Source organism: Lycium ferocissimum, chromosome 7, assembly GCF_029784015.1.
Source record: "Lycium ferocissimum isolate CSIRO_LF1 chromosome 7, AGI_CSIRO_Lferr_CH_V1, whole genome shotgun sequence".
NCBI classification, from domain to species: Eukaryota; Viridiplantae; Streptophyta; class Magnoliopsida; order Solanales; family Solanaceae; genus Lycium; species Lycium ferocissimum.
Window position 1 is genome coordinate 54654040 of NC_081348.1, and position 24564 is coordinate 54678603.

Here is a 24564-nt window from a genome sequence, read left to right on the forward strand (position 1 = left end):
TAAATCGCCTTGAATAATCTTTATGTGGTGTTAATGATGAGATCATTACTTGTTATATGCCTAATTGTATACGTTATTTGGATATTATATTAGTCTGCAATCATTTGAATGGTTTTTAAATGTAATAGTTGTGACAGTTTTACATTTGAATTTAAAGATAAGAATTTGATGGTCATCATCCGACTTCTTTTGTGTTGAATGATTAGTTTTATTGGCGTTAATGGCTCTTATTAAACATGAGAAAAAAGGTGACTGTTGAATTTTAGTTTGACAAATTAAATCACCATTTGATGAGTTTTTATGGTCTTCATTATATTCAAATATTACCAGACATTTTGAGATGATAAGATGTTCGCAAATTTTCAATCTATATATATTTATGTTTAGATGAAATATTTGAAAGTGTGGGGGTGTCTTATAATGTTATGCTCCTCGGTTTTGGAAAAATATATATTTGAGAGGTACTATAATTATGGTACTAAATATAGTGAATTTTTGAAGTTGGTTGGTGATGAGGCTAAATGTTGAAGAGACCTCTTAGTGAGTATTCCAAATGGAATAAAGCCAACATCTTTTGTGTCTATATATTGTGGTCGTCAAGCGACAATAGCGTAGTGAAATATAAATTTTTGATGGCAAAAATAGACATATGTATTTGAGACATAATGTGTTAAAGCAGTTGCTATGAAATGAAATTAATTATGTAAATTATGTGAAGTCGGAGGTGAATCTGATCAATTCACAGACTATAAGAAACATCGAGGGAATGGATTTTTAAGTCAATTTGAGAAGATCAACAATGATGGTAACCCAACCTATGTGATTGGAGATCCCATGAATTAGGTTCATATGGGTAATAACAAGTCATTAGTTGATCAAGTGTGCACTATAAAATTATATCCCTTCCTATGGTGTGTGAATATAGTGCAATTCTGCAAGGCAAAGTGGTGAGTTATAAACTCTTAATCCATTACCATATCCTTTATAGGTGGTATTATTTCACAGAGTACACTTGATGGGTGGACCTATGAGTGTGGAGTGGTGCCGCTTCTATGAAATTGTGAGAGATTTCTAGAGCACTCATGAATACCAGGACACGCGCATGGCCTCTTAGCGCAAAACCGCGATAACGACAAAGATTGTGCGAGTATAATGTGATAGAATAAGACCCTAGACTTACAAAAGAATTTTTGGTTCATAGAAGTTCTAAACTTCACCAATTATTCAGCCGTAAGTTTAATCTTATTTTATCTAGGTCTGGTTCATAGTCTACGAGACACCAGATTCGACGCATTGTACTCTTATGTGAAAACCCAAGAAACTTCTTATTTCTTTCTATTACTTAATATTCTTTTTGAGATATGTGGGGGATTGTTGTGAAAATATTGAATTTAATATCTCAAAAGAAGTTTTTAATTTATTATTTTAGCATTTATTAATGAGTCATTATTTTACAATATTAATGTGTTTTATCCAAATTGATTATTGTGGTTGAATGATTTCATAATGGTCTAAACGTTATACAATGTCTCTTTGTCAAACTTTGTGTTGGTCAAAGTTATGTCTAAACGCATACTATTAATATCGTATTAATTGGTTTTTAATATATTACTTAATTAGCCATATTTGATTATTGAAAGGCACTCACAGTCATTGTCCGTTTGCTGATTTATGTTAAATGAGTATTATTCATTTATCAATTTAATACATTGAATGGCTATTATTATTATTATATTACCGTTACTTGGGAATCATCTTTGGGGAATTTATTTGGCTGCAACCATTTGAGTTCTTCTACGATATATATCAGTAGTCCTTTTCTTTAGTGTAGTAGATATAAAAAAAAAAAACATGTTCTTGCTATCTTATGTTATGTTGGGTTTTCTACTTTTGTAAAATCTTTGTTAGATTCTGGCTCCTAGTTTTGTACTGGAAGAGCTTGTTGAATCCTGGGGGATACACCCATACCGGGTGAAATATCCTTAAGGACAGTGCCATTGGCATGCCTCAAGCTACGAAGAATTCTCTACAATTGTTCGTGATCAAGCATTTTCCTCAAGTGTAAAAGAAGTTCCTACAAGTGTTCGTGATGAAGAAAAGTCCCTACACGTGTTCGTGATGAAGTATTTTCCGTAACATTTCCAATAGTGGGAGGATTATATTAAAGAGTAGTTACATTACTATTCATGTTAAATTTTCCTTTTTATTGAACTAAAGTTTGATCAATTGATGTTATATTTTTTAGAAAGGCCTTCTAATAGCGTATTAATTTTATTATGAACTATGATACTCATTTGTTAAGCTTGTATAAGAATTGAGAAAAATTTGATGGTTTTCACAACTTGTGGGTTTTTATGTTTATAAAAAAAAAACTGCTACTTAAGAAATCTAAATTACATGTCTAAACATGATTTCATCTCATGATTTCATCTCATGAGATGCAATCATGTCCAAACGGCTCCTAAGTATCACCTTAGCCAAAAACACGCATATTAAGAAACCAATAATGCAATGTGAAGTTTACCAAATTACCCTTATATAATAAAAATAAATTACTTTTACCTCTTGATTGAAGCATGCACAAGAAGTAAACCTTTTGACATTGGGAATCCAACAATACCAAGTTACTGAGTTCGAAACTTTTTTAACCCAAAAAAATAACTTTTGGAACCAAACTAACCCTTTAAAAAAAAAAAAAATCAAACTAGGCTTCACGCACAGAATCTGTGGGTGAAAGGGCCAAAGTGTACATTGTCCTCTTTCCCCCGACCCCAACCTTTATTCTTTGGAAATCAAACTCAAAATTAAGCTTTTCTCCGTACTTTGACCGAAGACCAGTCACGTTTCAAAACACCGGAATATAAATATTTTATATAGAACTTAATATTTTTTTAGCGTAAAATACTGTCAGCTCATTACATCAAGTATACATATATGTTTGGATCGTCGTTTTAGGGGTTGTAAAGTGCCTCAAAGTAAGTTTGGAAACTTGTTATCTTTAAGTTTTTTTTTCGTACTTTGACTGAAGATTAGTCACGTTTCAAAACGTCGGAATACAAATATTTTATATAGAACTTAATATTTTTTTTAGCGTACAATAATATCGGCTCATTACATCAAGTATATATATATATTTGGATCGTCGTTTTAGGGGTTGTAAAGTGCTCCGAAATAAGTTTGAAAACTTGTTATATTTAGGTTTAAGTGTCATATTTTATAGGGTTTTGATTAATCTCTTTTGTTTTACTCCCAAAGCTATGAAAGTACTTTTCTGGTTCAATAAAGATAGAAAAGAAAAAATTAATCTGCTTTATATTAAGTTGTTTTTTTCTTTTATGTCTTTTTTATTTTGTTATTGTATTGTGTAATCTGCACCTTTTGAATGTGCAAAAATAAATATAATATTTAAAAATAATTCATCTAATACGAGAGGTTCATAATAATTGAAAAACATTTCATTCCATTAGCAACGAAATTCATCATTAAATTACAATATACTTAAAAAAAATCAAGTTCTAGACACTCTTCTAGTTCCAGATGTGCTGCAACCACGGGAGTTTTGCCCACATGAACGCTTATCATGCCCAAATTGCTTACATGTCGAGCACTTGCGAGAGTAATTCTTTTCTCTAAAATCCATTTGATTGGGATAATGGGTTAGCTTGTTTTTTCCCAATTTACGGATATGCTCCTTGTTCGCAACCATAGAAAACGGCGCGGCTGGCCAATAAGCTTGATTACCAAGGGGATGGAAGTGGCCGGAATATGCTTTAAGGTAATTTACGACCTTATATTCCCCCGCCACATAATCAGTTACATTTATGACCATTCTCTTAAAGCACTTGACTGCATGAGAACATGGCATGTGGTACGTTTGCCACTTACTACAAGTGCATGATCTTGTACGCTCAGTAACGATATGTTTGTTTCCTCCTTTACCATCGTAATAACCTGTTCTAACTTCATACACTCGTTGAACGACGTCATACTTGGTCATGCGGTGACGCTCTGCTTTTCTTCTATGGTGCTTCATCTTTTTGTAGGGCTTTGGCATCCATGTTCCATCCTCGGCTAATATGGCTCTGGCCTGCCTTGTCCTATCGGCAAACCGCTCCACGACCTACTTGAAAGTTAGTCTTACCATTGCGTCGACAGGTAGTCCCTAAGCAGATTTGAGAAGTCCATTGAAAGACTCCGAGTTGTTCGTTGTGAGCATACCCCATCTCTTTCCTCCATCAGCATAAAGCGTCCAATTTTCAACTTTTAATTTCATCAACCAAACATATGCCTCTTCACTCACTTCCCTTAGCAGCTCTATTTTTGCAGCCCATTTTCTTTGTTGATGTTGCATCGCAGCCCCCCACATCAATTTGTTTACAGTGCCATTTCCAAACTTTGTTTGCAAATTAGCCTTTAAGTGCCTTAAACAATATCGATGGTAAGCATGTGGAGGCTGCCACCCTTCCAGAGTACGCATATTGTGCAATATGCCTTTATGATGATCTGATAGGACACATATGCCGTGACGACCCCTAATAACATGAGTCTTCAGATGAGTCAAAAACACCCCCCGTGTCTCGTTGCTCTCGTTGGCGGCAATTGCGAAAGCAAGAGGGAATATTGACCCATTGGCCTCAATACCTAATGCAATTAGGAGCTTGATGTCATATCTGCCGTGTGCATGCGTCCCATCTATCGATATCACATTCCGGCAGTGAGCAAAACCATCAATACTTGGTTTGAATGCCCAAAAGACGAAGTCAAAAATTCTGCCTTCTAAAAGCCGCCACTGTACAATAGTGCTAGGATTAGCATATTGTAGAGCTGCCATATACCCCGGCAATGCCCGAAAAGAGGATTCTCAAGTTCCAAAGATCATCTCAAAAGTACGTCTACACCCGAGAAATCCCTTTCTCTTGCTTATGGTTTTACCATATTTGGAGTGGACCATGCTAATACAAGTTTTGATGGGCATCCTGCATAAGTTTAAAAAAACAACATTTAGCAATGATAGTTTAATGGCTATAAGATAGATAATGTACTAGGTCAAATAAGTTACTTTGGAGTTTCCTCAATGTATTTAAGTAACACATGAGCAATCAGGTTTATATCTAAATTAAAATGATCTGCTCGATTTTGTCTCATATCACAAGTGTGCTTTGGGTGGAATTTTGTGATTTCCCACAGACCATCAGGCTTAACAAATCCCCGAAGCAACCACCGACAGCCTTGAGTCTTTCGCTTACAAACCAGCCTCCATACCGATTTGTTTGAGTCATCAACCTTAAACTCCCTCACATCCTTTATACAATAAATTTTGAAACATCATTCCCTTTGCAAGGACGCATTCATCAGTCATGAGATTTTTTGGTTTAATCCACATTTTTTGGTGACTTTAATCATCATCTCTTGTGAAGACAAATGCATCCTCACGACCTTGTAGACTGTCAAGATATGGAATATAGTCAGAATGTCACTGCATTGGGCTGTCAGGAATAGGGTTTTCCGCCATCGGAGGTGGTACGTGGTGGTGAGTTGGTTCTGGTTGGTTCGGGAGACTAAAATGCGTATCTTCTTCATCTCCTTCACTATCTTCATCATCGGTTACCTCTGCATTATTAGTTGGTTCATCGTCATCACTCTCTAATGTATCCACATAACTTGGACAATCAGCGCCACCTTAGAAAGGCCTCCTCTTACACGATAAAAAGCATATGTTAAATTCCAAATTCAAATATGTATATTAATTATGTAACATCAAGGTGATAAACCTACACATATTGAGAATGAGCATGGTGTGGAGAATGATCAACTCCACCAAACTGAGAGGACTACCCAATATTCACAGTTGGTACCACTGGCGAGTTTTGATAATAATCAGCTGCACCGAACCGAGAATTATTATAATAATCGGCTCCATCGAACTGAGAGTTTTGATAATAATGAGCTGCTCCACTAAATTGAGATGATTGCCCAATATTACTCGTATCAGGTCTATAACCCCTACAAAAATTTAAAAATGATTGTTTACCAATACATACAATAAACACGTGCTACTACACAAAATAATAAAATAAGAATGCATATTTACCAAGTTTGATTAAATTGATGGGTTAGATTTTCCAGGGGCACCTGGCCACTCAAAATGCCCCGTAAAAACTAATATCCCCATAAGTGTTAACTTGACTGGGCTGTTCTTAAGGGAGCTCTCGGGGTATCTTTTCAACATACATCTCAAGAACATTAATGGAAACTAAATGTTTATATTCTTCTGGCGCATTCAAATAATTCCTCAAAGAATCATCATCATTGATAAAATGTATACCATAAAGCACTATACCATGGGAAACTGATTTTTCTGCCTGTTATAGAGATTTCATACTCATCTGGACTAATGTTCATTTTTTCATGTATGTAAGTGACTAGTGATTCATAAGACATTTCAAGTGGACATTTAACATGAACTTTTGGTCTTTTATTGTAACGAACTGTACTATTGTCATCAAGGATAATATCATCCCAATATAGTGAAACCCTAACTGATGGAATATCTTGAGCCATTTTTTGTATGAAGTTTGATTTTTTTAATTTTTTTTGAATGACTTAAGAGAGGTTTTTTTGAATGACTTAAGAGACCTAAACTTATGAAATTGATGAGTTTTTACTTCGTCCAACATTCTTCTTAAATAGATTCTTATTGACCCCTATTGCGCATTGAAATGTTGCGCAACAGTCACTATTTTCGTCATTTTATGCATTGTATTGTCAAATCGGCCCTTTATGTGTGATAAAAAAGCTGAAATTGACATGCATGACATGTGGTCAAATCAAGCATGGGGTATAAATACACTTGTATTGCGCATTGAAATATTGCGCAATATGAATTAATGTCTAATAAAACGGTCAAATAATGCATGATGTATTGCCAAATCAGTCCTTTATGTGTCATAAAAAAACTGAAATTGGCATGCATGATGTATTGTCAAATCGATCCTTTATGTGTCATTAAAAAGCTGAAATTGGCATGCATGATGTATTGTCAAATCGGTCCTTTATGTGAGATAAAAGAGCTGAAATTGGCATGCATGGTGTGTAGTCAAATCAAGCATGGGGTGTAAATACAAGTTTACAACCCCTAAAACTTAAAGACAACAAGTTTCCAAACTTACTTCGAGGCACTTTACAACCCCTAAAACGACGATCCAAACATATATGTATACTTGATGTAATGAGCCGACATTATTTTATGCTAAAAAAATATTAAGTTCTATATAAAATATTTATATTCCGGTATTTTGAAACGTGACTAATCTTCGGTCAAAGTACGGAAAAAAGCTTAATTTTGAGTTTGATTTCCAAAGAACAAAGGTTGGGGTCGGGGAAAAGAGGATTTCACGCACAGATTCTGTGCGTGAAAGGACCAAAGTGTAAATGTACACTTTAGCCCTTTCACGCACAGATTCTGTGCGTGAAGCCTAGTTTGGTTTTTTTTTTTAAAAGGGTTAGTTTGGTTCCAAACGTTATTTTTTGGTTTAAAAAAGTTCCGGGCTCCCAAGTTACTATGTGACTTTTACAATCATCATTTAGATGTTACTCTATTGTCCAAGGGTAGAATTGAAAAAAAAAACTAGCCAATTTATGTCTTAATTTTCTAAGGTAACACTTATTATGGGACAAATTTTTTTTGGCTAAGATGATGCTTATTACGGGACGGAGGGAGTATTGGTAATTTAAAGTCAACACTGCCTACACTAGTCACCGTGTATTTTTAGGTGATGAATGAGTCCAGTATTTTTTTTTTTTTTGATTGGTTGTCTACTATTTAATTATAGTTTAAGCCACAATCATCACTAATAAAGAAATGAACATCGGGTATAACTTAATCACAAAAGCTAGCTTAATAGGTAAGAATTGTCCAAGGCCATATAAAGAAGTCCAATTTCCTAGCTTTATCTCACCTGATATGGGACTCAACAACAAACACACTCCCCCCCACCCCACCCACGGCCACACACCCAGGAATGAACATTTAGACCGTGGACAATATAAAATGAGGGCCTGACATCGGGTAAATAATAAGTTGGGATGAGCCTGACTTTGATGTTATGTTAAAGAAATGAACATCAAGCCTAACTCAACCCCACAAGCTAGCTCAAGAGGTGAGGATTGACTGAGACCATATAAAGGAGCTCAATTTCCTCATCCCACCGAATGCGGACTCAACTGTAAGAATTTGTTACACTATTAGGTCACCCTCAAATGATATTTACAAACAACATATAAATCTCCTGAAAATGTGTGATTTAATTTGTGATATGATCTTGAATGTAATATAAATAATCTGCTATAATAAGTAAAGGTGGTATGACCTGATAATATGAAAACTTCTTATACTGACGCGTGTTTATTGTTGACACTGATATATCACTTAAATTGTTGTAATTATAACGACCTACCATTAGAAAAAGGTAGAGGAAGAAACCAATTAATGTCATTGAATCCACTTAACCCTATTTAAAAAGTATGAATGAGCCTAGAGACACACGCGCGCACAAGTTAATGGGGTTTCAGAGTGAATTGATTTTTCTGTGAATATTGTACTTGCGATAAAATGTATACTCTCTCATTTTCTTTTAGTTTAGAGAATAATATGTACTTTCCTGTAAGATGAAAGTTTTACAATATGTGCTATGATTTATGAACTAGTACAATTGTAGGTAATTTTTTTATGAGGTAGAACATAAATATTTATGAGTCCGTACCTTTTTCACCAAAATATTTTGGTAGATGAATACACACAAGTTAAATGGGTTTCGGAGGGGATTCCTTTTAATTTGCTGGTATGTCTGAGGATAAGTAAAAAATATTTTAGCTTGACAACTAGACATAAAGTTTTGAGTTTGGGGATAGGTTCAAAATGGTTTCTTAAATATACTACTGGACATATTTCATCCTTTAAGTTAGTTAAAAGTGAGCACTTTTAATCTTCATTGAATATTAACACACTTCGATTGTTGGATTTAACAAAATTAATCGTGAAAAAAAGATGTAACCAGAAATAATAGGAAAGTCCTATTAAATCACAGAAACCCCGACACCAAAATAGACAAAAAGTATAAATAAAAACTTGTTAAATCACCATACTTAAAATGTTGAAGCACCATACTTAAGTAGAAACTACAAAACTACCTCCAAATGTGAGTTCATATTAAATCCTTTCTTCACAGTTTTTGGTAAATCAAATGATCAAAGTTTATAAAATATTTGACGGAGACGACAAGTATTCGCTTTTGACAAATTTAAAAGACCAAAACTGCTCAGGAGTATGTTTAAGAGAACATTTTGAACGAATCCTCAAATATAAGCAACCATTTTTTCATTTTCTCACACCATTACTATTGGTTCAATTCTCACTGTTCCCCTTCTTTTCCTGCGTCTCTTCCACTATCTCATATGTGATGCATTTTCTTTAAAAGAAAGTCTTTTAAGGGGGAAAAAAAATTAATGATACTTAGATAAAATGCACTCTCATTTCTTTTTTGTGAGATAAAAGTTTTACAGTATACTTTAATTTATATCTGTACTAAAATTTACACCAAAGTCCAGGCCCCTTTGTTAAAAAGTACAATATGAACATTAAATGAGTCCATATCTTCATCCTCCCTTGAACATTCATACTGCAAACTGTCAAATGTGTCGAACGATAACTTTTGGTTTCTTCCTTTAGGTTGTACGTACCTATAGAGAGGACCAGAGGTGAAATTAATGACCCTAAATTTTTTAGTTTCTTTGGTGTAATTGGTGCACATTTTATTCAGTCCCTCAATAAATGATATTATGATTAATTCCAAACAGCCCCAAGGGACACTCTCTCCATTAGGTATCTTCTCCATCTTCAATTTCCCCCATCAAATTTTTCTCTATATATACCTATTAAAACCTCACTCTCCATACAGTTTAATCAGTTGAGTTTACCCCAAACCCCAAGAAAATAGAGGCAAAAAAAAAAAAATGTCACTTCTGAAAAGAGAAAAAATGACAAGACCAACAAGGTGGAGTCCAACTCCAGAACAACTTATGTTCTTGGAAGAAATGTATAGGAAAGGTTTAAGGAACCCAAAGGCTACACAAATACAAAGTATTACTGCCCATTTGTCTTCTTTTGGGAAAATTGAGGGGAAAAATGTGTTTTATTGGTTTCAAAACCACAAAGCTAGGGACAGGCAGAAGCTTAAGAAACACCTCCTTGCCCAAATGAACCAACAACAAATTTTAGCTCAATATCCCATTGATGCTTATAGCACTACTACTACTAATAATTCCAATAACACAAACACAAATGGCCTCTTTTACTGCCCTACTGATCAGTACTGTCAATATTCTTCATATGGTGTTAACCAAATATTCCCTTTTACATCTTCTGGGCTTCTTCAAGAGGTAGGGAAATACACAAAAATATTACTACTTTTAGTATTATAATTTTTTTGGGTTTCATTCTGCATGAGGAAACTATTTCAGAAGCTAGTCAACTTATCTACTTAGTTTTAGGACTGTATGCTTTTTATCTTTAGAAAGTGACCCAACATGGAGGAGCTAAAAATAAACACAAGAAAGCTTGCCCCCACCCCCACATACACAAAGAAAAAAGTAATACTACTCCCTCAGTCTCATATTACTTGGCCACTTTTCCTTTTGCATGCCCCTTAAGAAATCATAAATAAAATATGTATTTTACTACCTTACCCTATCTCTCTTCAATAAATACATTTGAATCAATATTGACTATTTTCAAGAACATTTAATACTAAGGGTAAGATGAGAAAGATTTAATTAATTTTATCTTGGTTTTGTAAGTGAAGAAGTAATTTGGGACATATAATTTTAGTAATGTGACCAAATAATATGGGACGGAGGGAATATTTGATTCTGTTAGGGAATACACTCGTCCCTCTTTGATTGTGTAAATTTTTAAACAGGGTTTATGATATCTTGGTCACTCTATTAATAAAGTGTTGAGATTTTAGGCTAGATGGTTAGATTCTTTCATAGGATATTAGAATCAAGTTTTGATAAACTCGTTTTCACAATCATTTCTCTATAGGATTCTATCGCTCTGTAGTTCTCTCTCTGTTAATTATCTCTATATTCAGCTTAGCGAGTCACTTACTAATCCACCTCATTGAGCTATTTACTTTGCCCTAGACTCACCATTAACTTGTTGAGCCTACTCTCTATATCTCTTTTCTTATGTTCCTATCTCACTCTTTAGCTTGTTGAGTCTGCTCGCTCCTTCTGCTCCAAGCCTTCTCTCTCTCTCTTTCCACTTCAAGTCCACTTCTCAATCTTTCAAAAAGAATGTTTCCAATCATGTGAACAATTATAATTGAGTTATACGTACGAGATGATGTTAGAAAGCATTTCAGTCTCTCATTGGTTATGAAAGGGTTTTCAAAGAGGTCATATGTATTGTCGTGGGTCTTTTCACTCATTGTTTTATTGTTTGGAATTATATACTCAGGTTCTTTTGTAAATTCTTAGAATCCTGCTCAAAATTTTTAAACAAATGAACATGAGGTTGCTTTGACTTAAAAACTGAAAACTCTAGCATTCCATCAAATAAAAAAGAGAGAGAGAAATTCTTGTATTATTTGCTACGAACCATGCAATATGTGACTTCCATAGTTACTTAGGTACTTCGGTGTATTTATACTTTCAAGCTCTTGGTTTTATATCTTATTTGTTCACTTTATTTATTTTCTTAATTAACACTCTTTTTTGTGTGTTATAGGGTAGCATCAAAGATGTATCATCTCAAGTAATGACTTACCTATATCCAATGGATCTCTCAAGACCAGCTGAGAATATGGAAAATTGCATGATAAGACCACATGGAAAAGATTGGATCGTGATGATGGACATTAGTCCTAATAATTTAGCTTCTTGTGTCAATAGATCCCTCAAGACCCTACCACTTTTTCCCATAACCAATGACCTCAAGGACCAGAATGCATCTCCCACTTTAAGTCTAGGAGTTTAAGTTTTATATATCGTCTGTGAAAATAGTTTTTTACACCATCAAGTCATTATATACAGAGATAACCTTCCTTATAATGTGAGATTTGAAAATTTGAAAATAAGATATGTTACGTTACCGGCTATAACAAGTAAAGATAACTTGATGGTGTAAAAAACAATCTAAACAGATGGTGTATATTACTTAAACTCGTAGTCTATACTAATAGTCACTTTGCATGATCTCCATGCGCGGTAGAATTGTCTTGTCTTTTAGAATTCTTTGCTTCTGAAAAAAAGTGGCGTAGAATAGTGCCTGTAGTTTAACTGTTTCAGTGTGTCCCTTGTAAAGAGCTAAAATAATATTGGAGTGTTACTTAATTGATGGTTTCTGTTAAACAGTCTGTAGACCAGTGATAGTGAAATATGTGAATTGTCTAATTCTGTTAACAGTCATTTGCATACTAGTCGTACTTGTCAAGGAAGATCTATGGACAAGACCACTAGCAGCATAAGACCATAAGTACTGGCTTTTCCTTTCTCTGGAACATTAGCGCGTAGAGTTTCTTTCCTCCATGTTGAGTAATACTCCCTGGTCCTTCGTTTTAATATATGTGAACCTATTTTATTTTAGCCCGTGTAAAAAAGAATGACCATTTTTCATAATTGAAAACAATTTATCTTAATGCAATGATTTATAGCCACCAAAATATGTATGCTTCCTTTTACACCATAAGTTCAAAAGTTTTTTTTTCTTAAACTCTGCACCCCAGTCAAATAGGTTCACATAAATTAAAACAGAGAAAGTAATATAATTAAATATTAAAAAATTAATTGCATGTAATTTAACCCTGAAGCTAATTTATGAGGTGAGATTATCCAAGACCGTGAGAAAATCCCATCCCTGATGAGCCGATGTGAGACTCAACATTAAATACAAAGTAACGTTTGATAGTTTAAGTTTTAATATGAGGTGCTTAAGTTATTCAATATAGTATGGCAGACAATACTTCGGTTCAAGTCTCACCGCCGCCTCCCAAAAAAACAAATTGTAATGTGTTTTGCCCAAAAAAAAAAAGAATCAAGCTTACAAGCAGATTTAATTTTGATGGGTTTAACCTCAGATATATTTAGGCTGAACACATTATATTTTTGAAATTATGAGTTCATCAGAATCTAATATCCTTTAAAATTTTAGTAATTTCTTACATGTTCCATGTCGAAAAACTGGGTTCATGAAAAGAGTACGTCTTGAAATATAATATAATTAAATAATTGAAAGTATTTTTTTTACAAAGTAATCCCTCTATTTTAATTTGTTTGTCTGGTTTTGACTTGACACATAGTTTAAGAAGGTAAAGAAGATTTATGAATTTTATAGTCTTAAACTAAAGATATGTAAAATGTACCAAAATGTCCTTTAATTTTGTGATCTTAAACATATCATATGAAAAATTGAAATTAAAGAGTTATCAAAAAAGAAAATATTTTTTTAAACGGATTGAAAAAAATAAGACAAATAAATTAGAATGGGGAGAATAATAGTTTAAACTTTTCGATCAAATCATCACACTCTTCAACACTCCCAAAAAAGGTGGCATAAAATAGTGCCTACAGTTTAACTGTTTTAAGTCATGTGAAGAGTTTGGAGGGACCGTTAGTTTATTGATAGATTCTGTTAACAGTCTGAGGACTAGTGAAATACTATCTGAATTGTCTAATTCTTGTTGTAAATGGTGAGTGGCGACTACTCACTCCTGCTGCTCTAACCCCAGTTACCCATTGTCCATTGTAAATTTGGAAAGGTTGTTTTATGCTTCATTATCGCATTATTTCGCTATTATTATTGTTCCTTTTTCTAAATGTTATGTAAGGATTTCTCTATTTTTTGCGAATTACTGTGTTATTTTTGTATTTTATTTTAAACTGTTTTGATATGTTCTACTTGAGTTGAGGATCTTTCGGAAACAATCTACCTCCACGGGGGTAGGGGCGCAAAGGTGGAGTCAGGATTTGACGTTTATGGGTTCCGGATTTTAATTTTTTAAAGTTACTGGGTTCTTAATTAATACTTAATTCGTATATGTTCAATAGATTTTAGCCACAAATATAAGGTTTGGACTAAAGCTACTGGGATCGGGCATTAATGAGCTTGCTCCGGCCCTGAGCAGGGATAAAATCTGCATACTCTATACCTCCCCAAACCGCACATATAGAATTACACTGAGTAGTAGTACATTGTTGCTGTGAAATTACCTGCTATTCTGTCTTTTTGTGTATGCAAAAAAAGCGACTGTTGCTATACGCGCGGCAACCGTACTCCTGCTTTGTAATCAATGTATGCAGATCATTACTATAATTGGAGTAATGGACGCTATGGGGGTGTGCGCATAAGAGAAAATATCAGCTCTAACATTTGATTCTTCAAGTGAATCCATGGACAATTGAAAATATTAGGCGGGCACTTAATAATATCATATATATAAATATATATATGGCAAAAAGAAAATGGAGGGAGAGACATTAATCTCACTTAGTATCATTAGCAAAATTCTCCGATCCTCTTACATAATTTCTTACAAAAGAGGTTTATATAGGTGTTAAAGGATAATTCTATACACAAAACTACTAAATAGTTTCACACGAACATATATACTATGAATTTCCACATCAAAATTATCAAATCCATGCACCTCGATTTCCTAATAGTCATATGGAAAACACCAATCATATGAACCTAGACATTTAAATATTTAAGTTTACTACTTCCTCCCTCCATTTTTACTTGTCATGTATTGACTTGACACACCCCTTGAGGAGCCATAAATAGAATGACAATTTTTTACTATATCACATCTAATTATTACTAAGTCATCTAATTATTGAAATCAATCAAACATACTCTAGAAGTTGTGCGGTCATTAATAATTTCTTGAAGTTTTGAACTCAATAATTAATAATAAGGGTAAAATAGGTATGAAATGGTAGATTATCTCTTGGTTTTTAAACTGGACAAATGAAAATAGACATCTTTTTTAGTATACGAGACAAGTAAAAATGGTGGAGGGAGTATTTTCAATAACCTCCTCTTAAATTTAAATCTCTTTTAGTATTCTTCAATTAATCTTGACAATTTCAGCTCGTTTTCAACATCCTCTTTGTACGTCCTCACGACTATAAGCAATTCATTCTCCATATATCATCTTCTAACTTTTGGCTATTGCAAATACAAACTCACGGAAGACTTCTCTTGTCTTCTTTCTTATCTAGTGAAGTCTTTCAAGACTTACACCTTCTCAAATGGGTTATTCTTTCTTCACAAATTCGGAGGGATCAGTTCTTTTCTTTGCGAATAGCTGGCTTCTCAATAGGTCCTCCAACCCAAAGACACTCCTCCAATGGAGATTGTCAAAGTCTTCACCTTTATACCTTTCAGGATCGAACCAAACTAATAGTTACGATAACTCAATCGAATTGAACTTAGCTTGGTTGAGCCGATCTTTACTCAAAACAATCTAAATGGAGTTAAGCTTAGTTAGAAACCAAATTGAGCTAAAACAAAGCCGATATATATGGCTAAGTGTAAAATGTCTCGCTCAATGTCTAAATGTAACCCCAGAATTACGGGACTTACTCCTGGCAAAATTTTAATTTCGCTCCTCAAATTACCCATGTCATGCGTTTTTATTACGCCGGAAAAGCCTTTTAAAACACTGATTTGGAATCATCTCTAAGAGAAAAAGAAAAAAACAAAGTGCGTTTTTATTACGCCGGAAAAGCCTTTTAAAACACTGATTTGGAATCATCTCTAAGAGAAAAAGAAAAAAACAAAGTAAAACATAATAGTACCTTGTAAAATAAAAAACACAACTTTTGGTGATATTATATGTCAGAAAGGATATGTTGATCTGAGTGGGCAGACGAGAGAATATATGGGATTAGTGAATTTGAGGAGTCTATGCCATGTTAGCCACTCGATCCTTGCAAGATGACCTCACTCTTACATTATTATAATTATAAATTTTTTGTCAAATTATAATGTTTATCAACATATCTTTGAATTCCTCTATCACCAGTTGTTCAAAATTAATGCTATCATTATATTAAATTACTAGTAAATTTAGCTGCGCTTCGCGCAGTCGTAATTAATAGCATAAATTCACGAAATGATCTTCTCATAAATTTAGCTGAATAGAAAAGATATTTAAAAATCTTCTATATATGCATATAATATTTAATTTTGTAAATTAATTAAACAACAAATATATATTTTCGATGAAATCTATTGATGTAATTTCAGCACACTTCAAGTGTCATACATGTTACAAGTTGTTTTTTGCTCTGACTATCAAGAACGGATACATTGCACTGCAGAACTTATTTCTTCTTTTTTCTTTCATTTCTGTAGCCCGTAAAAGTATTGCGAGTTATAACTTACATACATTCTTATTACTGGAATCAAATGATCATGCATGTCCATGTAACATTTGTATGTGCAGACTATTATCTTGGTGGGCATGAATTTTTTGTGCACATTTAACTTTCAAATTTATTTATGAAATTGAATTATAAAAGGCGAATCACTTCTTAACGAAGAAACAAACATTGAGGGGGAAGGACTTTGTCCGAGCCTCAGCACATGTTATTGGCTTATTGCCTTCGTTTTCGCAGCAACACAACCATATCTAAAGTAAAAAAAATTATGGAATTGTGATGCGACAAATAGATGGCAATGTATTGTAGTCACATGATTAGATAAAAAAATCACATTGATTCCATACTTTTAATTGGAATAATTGCATCATGGAGAAGGAATTGTGATTTTTAACTGATCTATGAAATCTGAAAGTGTATTTGCATAAGTTGAATTTCCAAAAAATATATGATTAATTGGCAACTTCAAAAACAAATAATTTGATAAAGAAAGTTCATCCGAACTGAAGTTAAACTCTGCCTGCATGCATTTATAGCCTCTAAAATATTTTGTATTTAAAGCGGCCGTGTGAATCTAATTTAGGCCAGAGCAAATATTGAACAAAAGAGCCTGTAGAATAATGCTAATTAATTGGGTTCCAACCTAGAAATCAAAGCATCAAAAAAAGGAAAGAATAGCACATTGCACCTGGCTTTGTGCTCCCACCCTTTTTTTTTTTTTTTTTTTTTTTTTTTTTATAGATAATCACGTCTTTCCTTGTTACACCTCGGCAATTTCATGTCGCTGCGTCGTGAATAGACTAACGTCAGTTAAGTTGGACGTGAGACCTTCACGACTACAAGAGGGCGATTGGCAGTCTTAATGTCTATGCAATGAGATTTTTAAGTTATGCGACTTGGCGGAATTAGGTTCACCAAGGGAAGCGAAGTATAAGCTATGCTTTCGAAGGATTTCACGGGTGTTGAACTAACGAATATTTAGTAAGGTCTTAAGGACGAGTTATAATGTCTGTTAGATCGTTAAGGAGGTGTTACACAAGTACCAAGAAGGTTCCAAAAGGATTCGAGTCAAACGAAGCGACGAGAACGAAATCGGAAAAAACTAGGGATTATATGGTCATATATACGGACCGTATATTTTATACGGACCGTATATTTTATACGGCCCGTATACCTGACCGTAGAACCCTTCCAGTGAAGGGTGGTTTTCTGGAGGAAACATACGGTCCAATGTACGGACCGTATAAATTATACGGTCCGTATAGTGGACCGTATATTTCGGGTTGGGTCCGAGTGCAATTTTTATATATGCACGGTTTCATCTTCTTTTTCTCACTTCTCACTCCTCTAACCTTCCAAAAACCTCTAGAACTCTCTTCATAACACATTAATACATATTCAAGAGAGGAAATCAAAGATCAAACATCAAAAGTTGGTAGAATTAAGAGTGTGAATGCTTCCTAAGGGTGGATAGAAGTTGAGAATCTCTTTGGTATTGAAGTGGAGTTCTTCTCAAGTGAAGTATTCTCATCCAAAGACCATCTCTACACAACCAAAGGTGAGTGTTACAATTATTTCATGTTAGTAAGGGTGTTGAGTATTTGAAGAACTTGTATTAGAAACAAGTATGGAATATGAGCTTAAGTGTGCAAATAATGGTATGTTGGCTTGAAAGGTAATTGAGTTAGGATTCATGGCATGATATAGGTATAATCTTATTATAAATGGTACTAGTGGTGTTGAGGAAGTATCATGTGAATGATATGCATGAGGTTATATCATAGTTGTGGTTATGGAGGATCTCGGGGGATGAATTTGAAAGTTGAATAATGTTTAACTTGAGGAAATTTGTTTATTATGATATTATGGATGTCGCTGTATTGTTTGGGAGCTGTTTTATTAGTTGAGGGAAAGTGGTTGAAACAAACGAAATGCTGCCCAATTTTCGTTAGCCTTATCCGCTTTAGTTTAGGCTTAAGCATACCTTCAACAATCTAACCTTCGTACGAACCCCTTTGTATGTAGAATTGTAAGCCGGAAGGAGAGCTTTTAGTTGACATCGTTAAGGAGATACAAAGGTATGTAAGGCTATCCCCTTTTTTTTCAAGGCATGATTCCTATGTTTTGTCCATAACCTTCTTACTCCTGGAAACGTCAGAAGTCCACAGTTTCTAAAGGATCTTACGATGACTCCAATCCTAGAGATTTTTAAGCCTAAGTTTCTAAATGATTTCATGACGTGACTGAGTGAGCTATAAAGCATATGGCCTCAGCTTATGTCTGAGTGAGCTATATAACATATGGCCTCAGTTCATGTCATGGACCATTCAAAGTGAGACCTAACAGTGATAATGACGCCATAATGTACTCGGAGGTTTACGACCTTACGTCACTCCGAGAGAGCGCACTTTTATTTGGGCTCTCATGCGTGCTACGTATACTATGTATGTATATAATATATATATATATATATATATATATATATATATATATATATATATATATATATATGGGGAAAGGTGAGGCGCTATAGACGCATAGCCACCTGATCAGCTGGTTTCTTATGATATCATCAAGGACGTGGGCTATATGGGTGATGGATCGGGCCGTACGTTCCACGGCAATATATTGATATATGATGATATATGGATCGGGCTGCACGTTCCGCAGCAATACATGATATGATATTTTACGCGTATGCATGCATGGCTCCGCCTTAAGAGGCAAGCAGTCGCCAGTTATCTTCTTATCTTTACTTTATCTTCTTGTTCTCTTGTTACTTTATGATGCATGCCTTACATACTCAGTACATTGTTCGTACTGACATCCTTTTTCTTTTTGGATGTTGTGCTCATGCCCACAGGTAGACAGGGAGACGACCCAGCTTCCTAGGAGCCAGATCAGCTTGCACCGGAGCACTTCCATAGACCGGAGGTGCCGTCTCTGATATATTCTTTTGTGTATATATTTGGATATGGTGGGGTCCTGTCCCATCTTCATGACTTCAGAGTTTCAGTTAGAGGCTCGTAGGTACTCGTATGTGGGTAGTAAATGTTACGTGCCCCTCGATGTATATTTTGCATATTATTCTTTTCTTTGCCGCGAGGGCTTATATACGTAGATATGTGTACATGTTTTATGGAGCATATATGCGTACAGGTTAAGACGATAGCAACATGATGTGTGGTGCTCGGTAGTCAGCTCCGGGTGCCCGTCATGGCCCACTAAGCGGGTCGTGACATTCCTCCTCTCCAACTTAGATCCTCTATAATTTGCTTCAAACAGTTCACTATCAGCCTCCCTGATCTGCAAAAAATAAGAAGGGATTTCTCCAGACTTCCAATGTTAAGCGTGTATGATACAAACTCAAAAAAAAAAAAAAAAAAACGTGTCTGATCGATACTCAGTTAATATAGATTACTACTACCTGTAGATAATGCTTAGCTCGGAAAACTAAAATTCCTTCACGGAAGGTGAAACCTTTACATAGGTGTGACTGTGTGGGTGAGACTGAGAGTTGATTTATCCAAGAAGTTTAGTAACGGAAAAACCACAATTAGTATTGATTCATTGTAATGTAATGGAAATATCACATTAGATGTATTTTGAACCGGTGTCTTTCCCTTTCCATATTCATTATGAAGCTGCAATTAAAATCTTAATTATTTGAATTTAATAGTAATAAAGTATTGTACGTATTAACATGAGATCGATAAGTAGAACAAATTACTTGGTGGAAAATTTGGAAATAAGGCAAAAAAAGGAGAAAAAAGATAAATAGGGAATGGAGAATACGTAGAGGGTCTTCACATCAACATACATTTGAAATTTTTATATTATATATAGATTTTTATGTGGAGAAATCAAGAGAATCGTTTCAGAAACTGAAATAATTTCGTTGAGCTTTTATAACGGGGAGTTGATGTTCTTAATTGACAAATCACTAGAATAATATTGTTCAAGGGAGACCGTGTGAAAAGAAAAAATATGGGGACGGAGAGGAAGCGCATGCAGAAATTTAAGTAGAGTTGTTAATGCAAAAACAATTATAGTACTTTGTTAATCTTTTGTGATAATAAAAGCGAACATGACATAAATATAAATATATTCGTTAAATTATTATATTATACATATAATATATCTATATATATGAAAAGATCCAAATTTGCACTTTCTGAAATGGCTCAACTTGCCCTTTAGTGTATGATCGACTCTACGTATTCAATATCTTCCGAAAAAGAATTCATTGTTATCCCTATCATATTTTGATTAAGATTTTAAATTATCTTCAAATTTGAACTCATTAGAGGTCAAGGCAAAAGCGAGACTTTAACTGCATTTACACATGAAGAATAAGACTTCCATGGGTATAGACAATGTACTACGCATGAAATATGTTTTTGTTGTTGTGGTAAATACGAAATATATTAAAACTTAAATAACGTTACAGATAGATCGGTTGCTACTTAACTAGAGCATAAAAGTCCCAAACTAGCCAGATAGTTATATCCATGAAAATATGCAGGACGAGGCAAATGAGAATATTGGGTTGAAATAAATAGTGTGAAAATGAATACTCCGTTTATTTGATAATAGCAACAAAATGAGATTCATTTCTAGGGACTATCAAGTGATTTAGATCACAATGTGTATAGAGATATATTAATTAATTTAATTAGGGAGCGCTTTATTCGATTAGTGGGTCTATAAAGCACGAATCTAAATTACGAGGCTAATAAAATACGAATATCGGATGACTACACAAAAAAAATTAATTTTCAGAAGAAAGTCCTTTTAATTTCCATTCCTGGTAAGATATGAAAAATAGTTTCAATAGCTTTAACAAGCATAACCAAAAAATGATTCTGCCAAAGACAACGTACCCACCTAATATCATAAGTTACCTTTAGACGAGAGAGAGAGATGATCTAATAATGTAAGAGCCCGTTTTGGATGATTATTATAAAAAGTGTTGTTTTAAGAACATATAAAATTTAAAAAAAATAAGTTGGGGTAGTCCAACTTATTTTTTTTTTTATATAAAACGTTTTCACTTATAAAGTTCGCTTTAGATAAACTAAGTTAAATGGGTCAATTATTTTTTTGAGCTTATTTTAAGACAAAAAATTTTTTTAAACTAAGCCGCCCAAACACTCAAAAAAAAAGAAAACGAACATAAAGCCCAACTTATAAGCCAATCCAAACGGGCTCTAAATAATCTCTAGGTAATATAGTTAAGCTTCCAGAAAAATCATAATCACCTATTTGTTTGTCCCAACCCCTAAGTGCAAAGGCCTCTCGGCCCTATATATATTAGGGAAAGGTACATGATGTGACCAATTGGGGGAAAAAAAAGGATCCAAAAAGGCTTCATTTTGAGCAAATGATCCGAGTTGGCCGTTCGGCCCAAATTAATGCCAAACGGTAGCCCAACAAAAAAAATCAGTTTTGTGGCGACCTTTGAGCGAAAAGTCGTCACTAAAAGTCCCCTACAAAAAGAACAGGACTATTTATCGCGACTTCAAAAGATCAAAACGCCGCCACTAAAGATCGACGAAAGAAATTCATTTTGAGCCTTTAAAAAATATCCCAAAACATGTATAATATGTATATTTTACATTTATTATAGACAAACTGTACAACAATTATATATTTTCTATACATATACTTTAGGGATACATATTCTATACGCTAATGATACACTTTCTATGAGTATGATACATTTTTTCTATACATATACAGTTGTGATACATATTCTATACTGCAATTTGATACATTTTCTATGCATATACAATAATGATACAGTTTCTATACATATACTGGAATTAGTTGAAAAATGGCTAGAAAATGGAATTATTTTGAAAAGACTAAAAAATGACTTTTAAGATTCTTGGGCCACCAGGTGTCAATAGTTTCACCCGGATGGCTATTTGTGTCCTTTTCCCTATATATCAATCCATCCAAAAATTGACAAATATCAAATCAACTAGATGACGGAAGCCCGTGCTACTGACCACATTTTTAGTAAAATTTTATTATAGAAAGGTAATTAATTCAAAATGTCATTAGCTTATTTTACTTAGTTTGTTTCTCCCTTATATTGAAAGTTTGGTTCTCCGATGAAAAGATTTGAAATATCTTCTCCTTGCACAGAATTTAAGAAAGGAACTAAGATTTTTGAAACTTGTGGTCTAAAATGAGCTATATATATTTGTATGACTGTCAATTATTTCATTAAAGATAAAATGGGTATTTAAGTTAACTTGTTACTAAATATAGAAAGCTATCATTCTTTTTAGGACTGACAAAAAAGAAAAGAGTGTCATATAAATTGGGACGGAGGGACTACTAATCATTTCGATAGTTCATATTACTATTATGGGCCTAATTCATTATATTTTTCACAAACTGTCGAATAAAAAAATGTCTAGCTTTCAGATCAGATACATATGTTGTATAGTTTATAAGGCTTTAGGTTTGCAAGCTATTTCACCGGGCCATTTAAAAGTGAATCGATTCCTCATTCGCTCTAGAAATTGATCATATTGATTTAAAAAATTCAAATTGTATTGATTTAAAACATTCAAATTGACTTAAATAAAATTTGATAAAAAATTATTTGAAATTGAAAAATTAATAAAGTGATCCTTATCAGCTTTTTCTTAAACCTCATTTGTTTACACTTAATGGAAGTCTGAATCTGAATAGTTCACACCTTCGGGCCATTAGTGCATTTATTTACATTAAGACTTGGGTCTGAATAAGTCTTAATTATTAAGATCTTGAACAAAGTCTTAATATTTTTAAGTCTTATATTTGAGATTCCATAGTGTGTAAGACAGTTTTCTCCAGTACTTTTGAGATTAGTAGTTAATTATATTTTAAAGTATTTTTAGGTTCATAAAATTTAATACTACCACAACGGAAAAGGCGTCTTGCCATTTATGGTACTTTAAACAAATGGAAAAAATTCACTAATAGAGGAGATAAATTAATTAATTTACACAGTTTAAATTAATCACATAGTTCATATATAATGGTAGAAAGAATTGCAGGTTAAGTACGGTTTCAACAGTTTATAGAAAATTTGCTTGTTAAATAAGCTCTAGTTGAAATATGCACAGGTGAGAAATGGTTTGATTAGGGCAGGGACCTGGGGGATTATAGATAAGCAAATGAAAGCTATTGGATTGGAAGAGTGTAGAGGAGTAATAGATAAGCAAAATGGTAAAGAAGACCAAAGGGCCCACACCATATCACCTTAACAAATACTAATATTAAAATTTACTTCGCATAACTTACATTATTATCTATTTATGGAACATAACTAAACTTTACAATAATTATATTTTGTAGCTAAAATATAACATATTTACTTCCTATAGCTATCACTTTTTTACCACTCATCTGATAACTTCCCACACACCTAAATTTAAGCCAAAAAAAAAAAAAAAAAACGCCTCTCTCTCCTACCCCCTAAATACACGCCATTATGCCCAATATCCCTTAATTTCCTCCAATTTCAAATCAGTTTTACGATAGCTCATCTTCCTTGTTTATCTCTAATTAACTACTCATTAATTTCACTCATAATCCAAATCTAATTCCCAAAAAAGGTAAGATTCTATACTGATTTTTACGTTTCACCGCGTATTTAACCTATATATTTATGTTGTATTTTCAGTATATTTAGTCCGTTTGTATTTTTTAGTTCAGTTATTACAGATCTGTGACTTAACCAGATCTATATTTTATGTGCATTTTAAGTATATTTTGTATTTGTTTATTTTTTTCACATGTTTCTTCAGTTAATTCGTGTTTATTGTTCTTCACCATAGCTGTAATTTTTTGTAGTATATTGAACCATTTAAATACAGTCGAAATATACAGCAAATATAACTTAGATATATTCCATAAGTCCACTTTTAATGTACAGTGTGTTACATAAGTTAAAATTTCATCTAAATACACTCCCAATATATGTAAAATATATATGAAATATAGTTAACAGTAAACCAAAATACGTAGTATCTAACAGATCAGTCAAAATGCAACTAAAATATGGCCAAAATATATATGAAATACAACTATTAAAACATAAATCCAAAACAAAAGGTC

At 33.6% G+C, this 24564-nt stretch overlaps 2 protein-coding genes across 2 annotated transcripts; one reads left to right on the forward strand and one right to left on the reverse strand.

Annotated features, from left to right (window-relative positions):
* Window positions 1-3508: 3508 nt before the first annotated feature.
* LOC132062342 (uncharacterized) lies at window positions 3509-4033 on the reverse strand. Its single transcript, XM_059454927.1, has one exon. It carries the CDS (start codon window positions 4031-4033, stop codon window positions 3509-3511), a length of 525 nt encoding a protein of 174 aa, XP_059310910.1.
* A 5974-nt stretch (window positions 4034-10007) lies between these two features.
* LOC132062992 (WUSCHEL-related homeobox 3-like) lies at window positions 10008-12387 on the forward strand. The gene is made up of 2 exons (XM_059455443.1): window positions 10008-10437; window positions 11789-12387. Exons 1-2 carry the CDS (start codon window positions 10012-10014, stop codon window positions 12035-12037), a joined length of 675 nt encoding a protein of 224 aa, XP_059311426.1. The 5' UTR covers window positions 10008-10011; the 3' UTR covers window positions 12038-12387.
* The last annotated feature ends 12177 nt before the right edge of the window (window positions 12388-24564 follow it).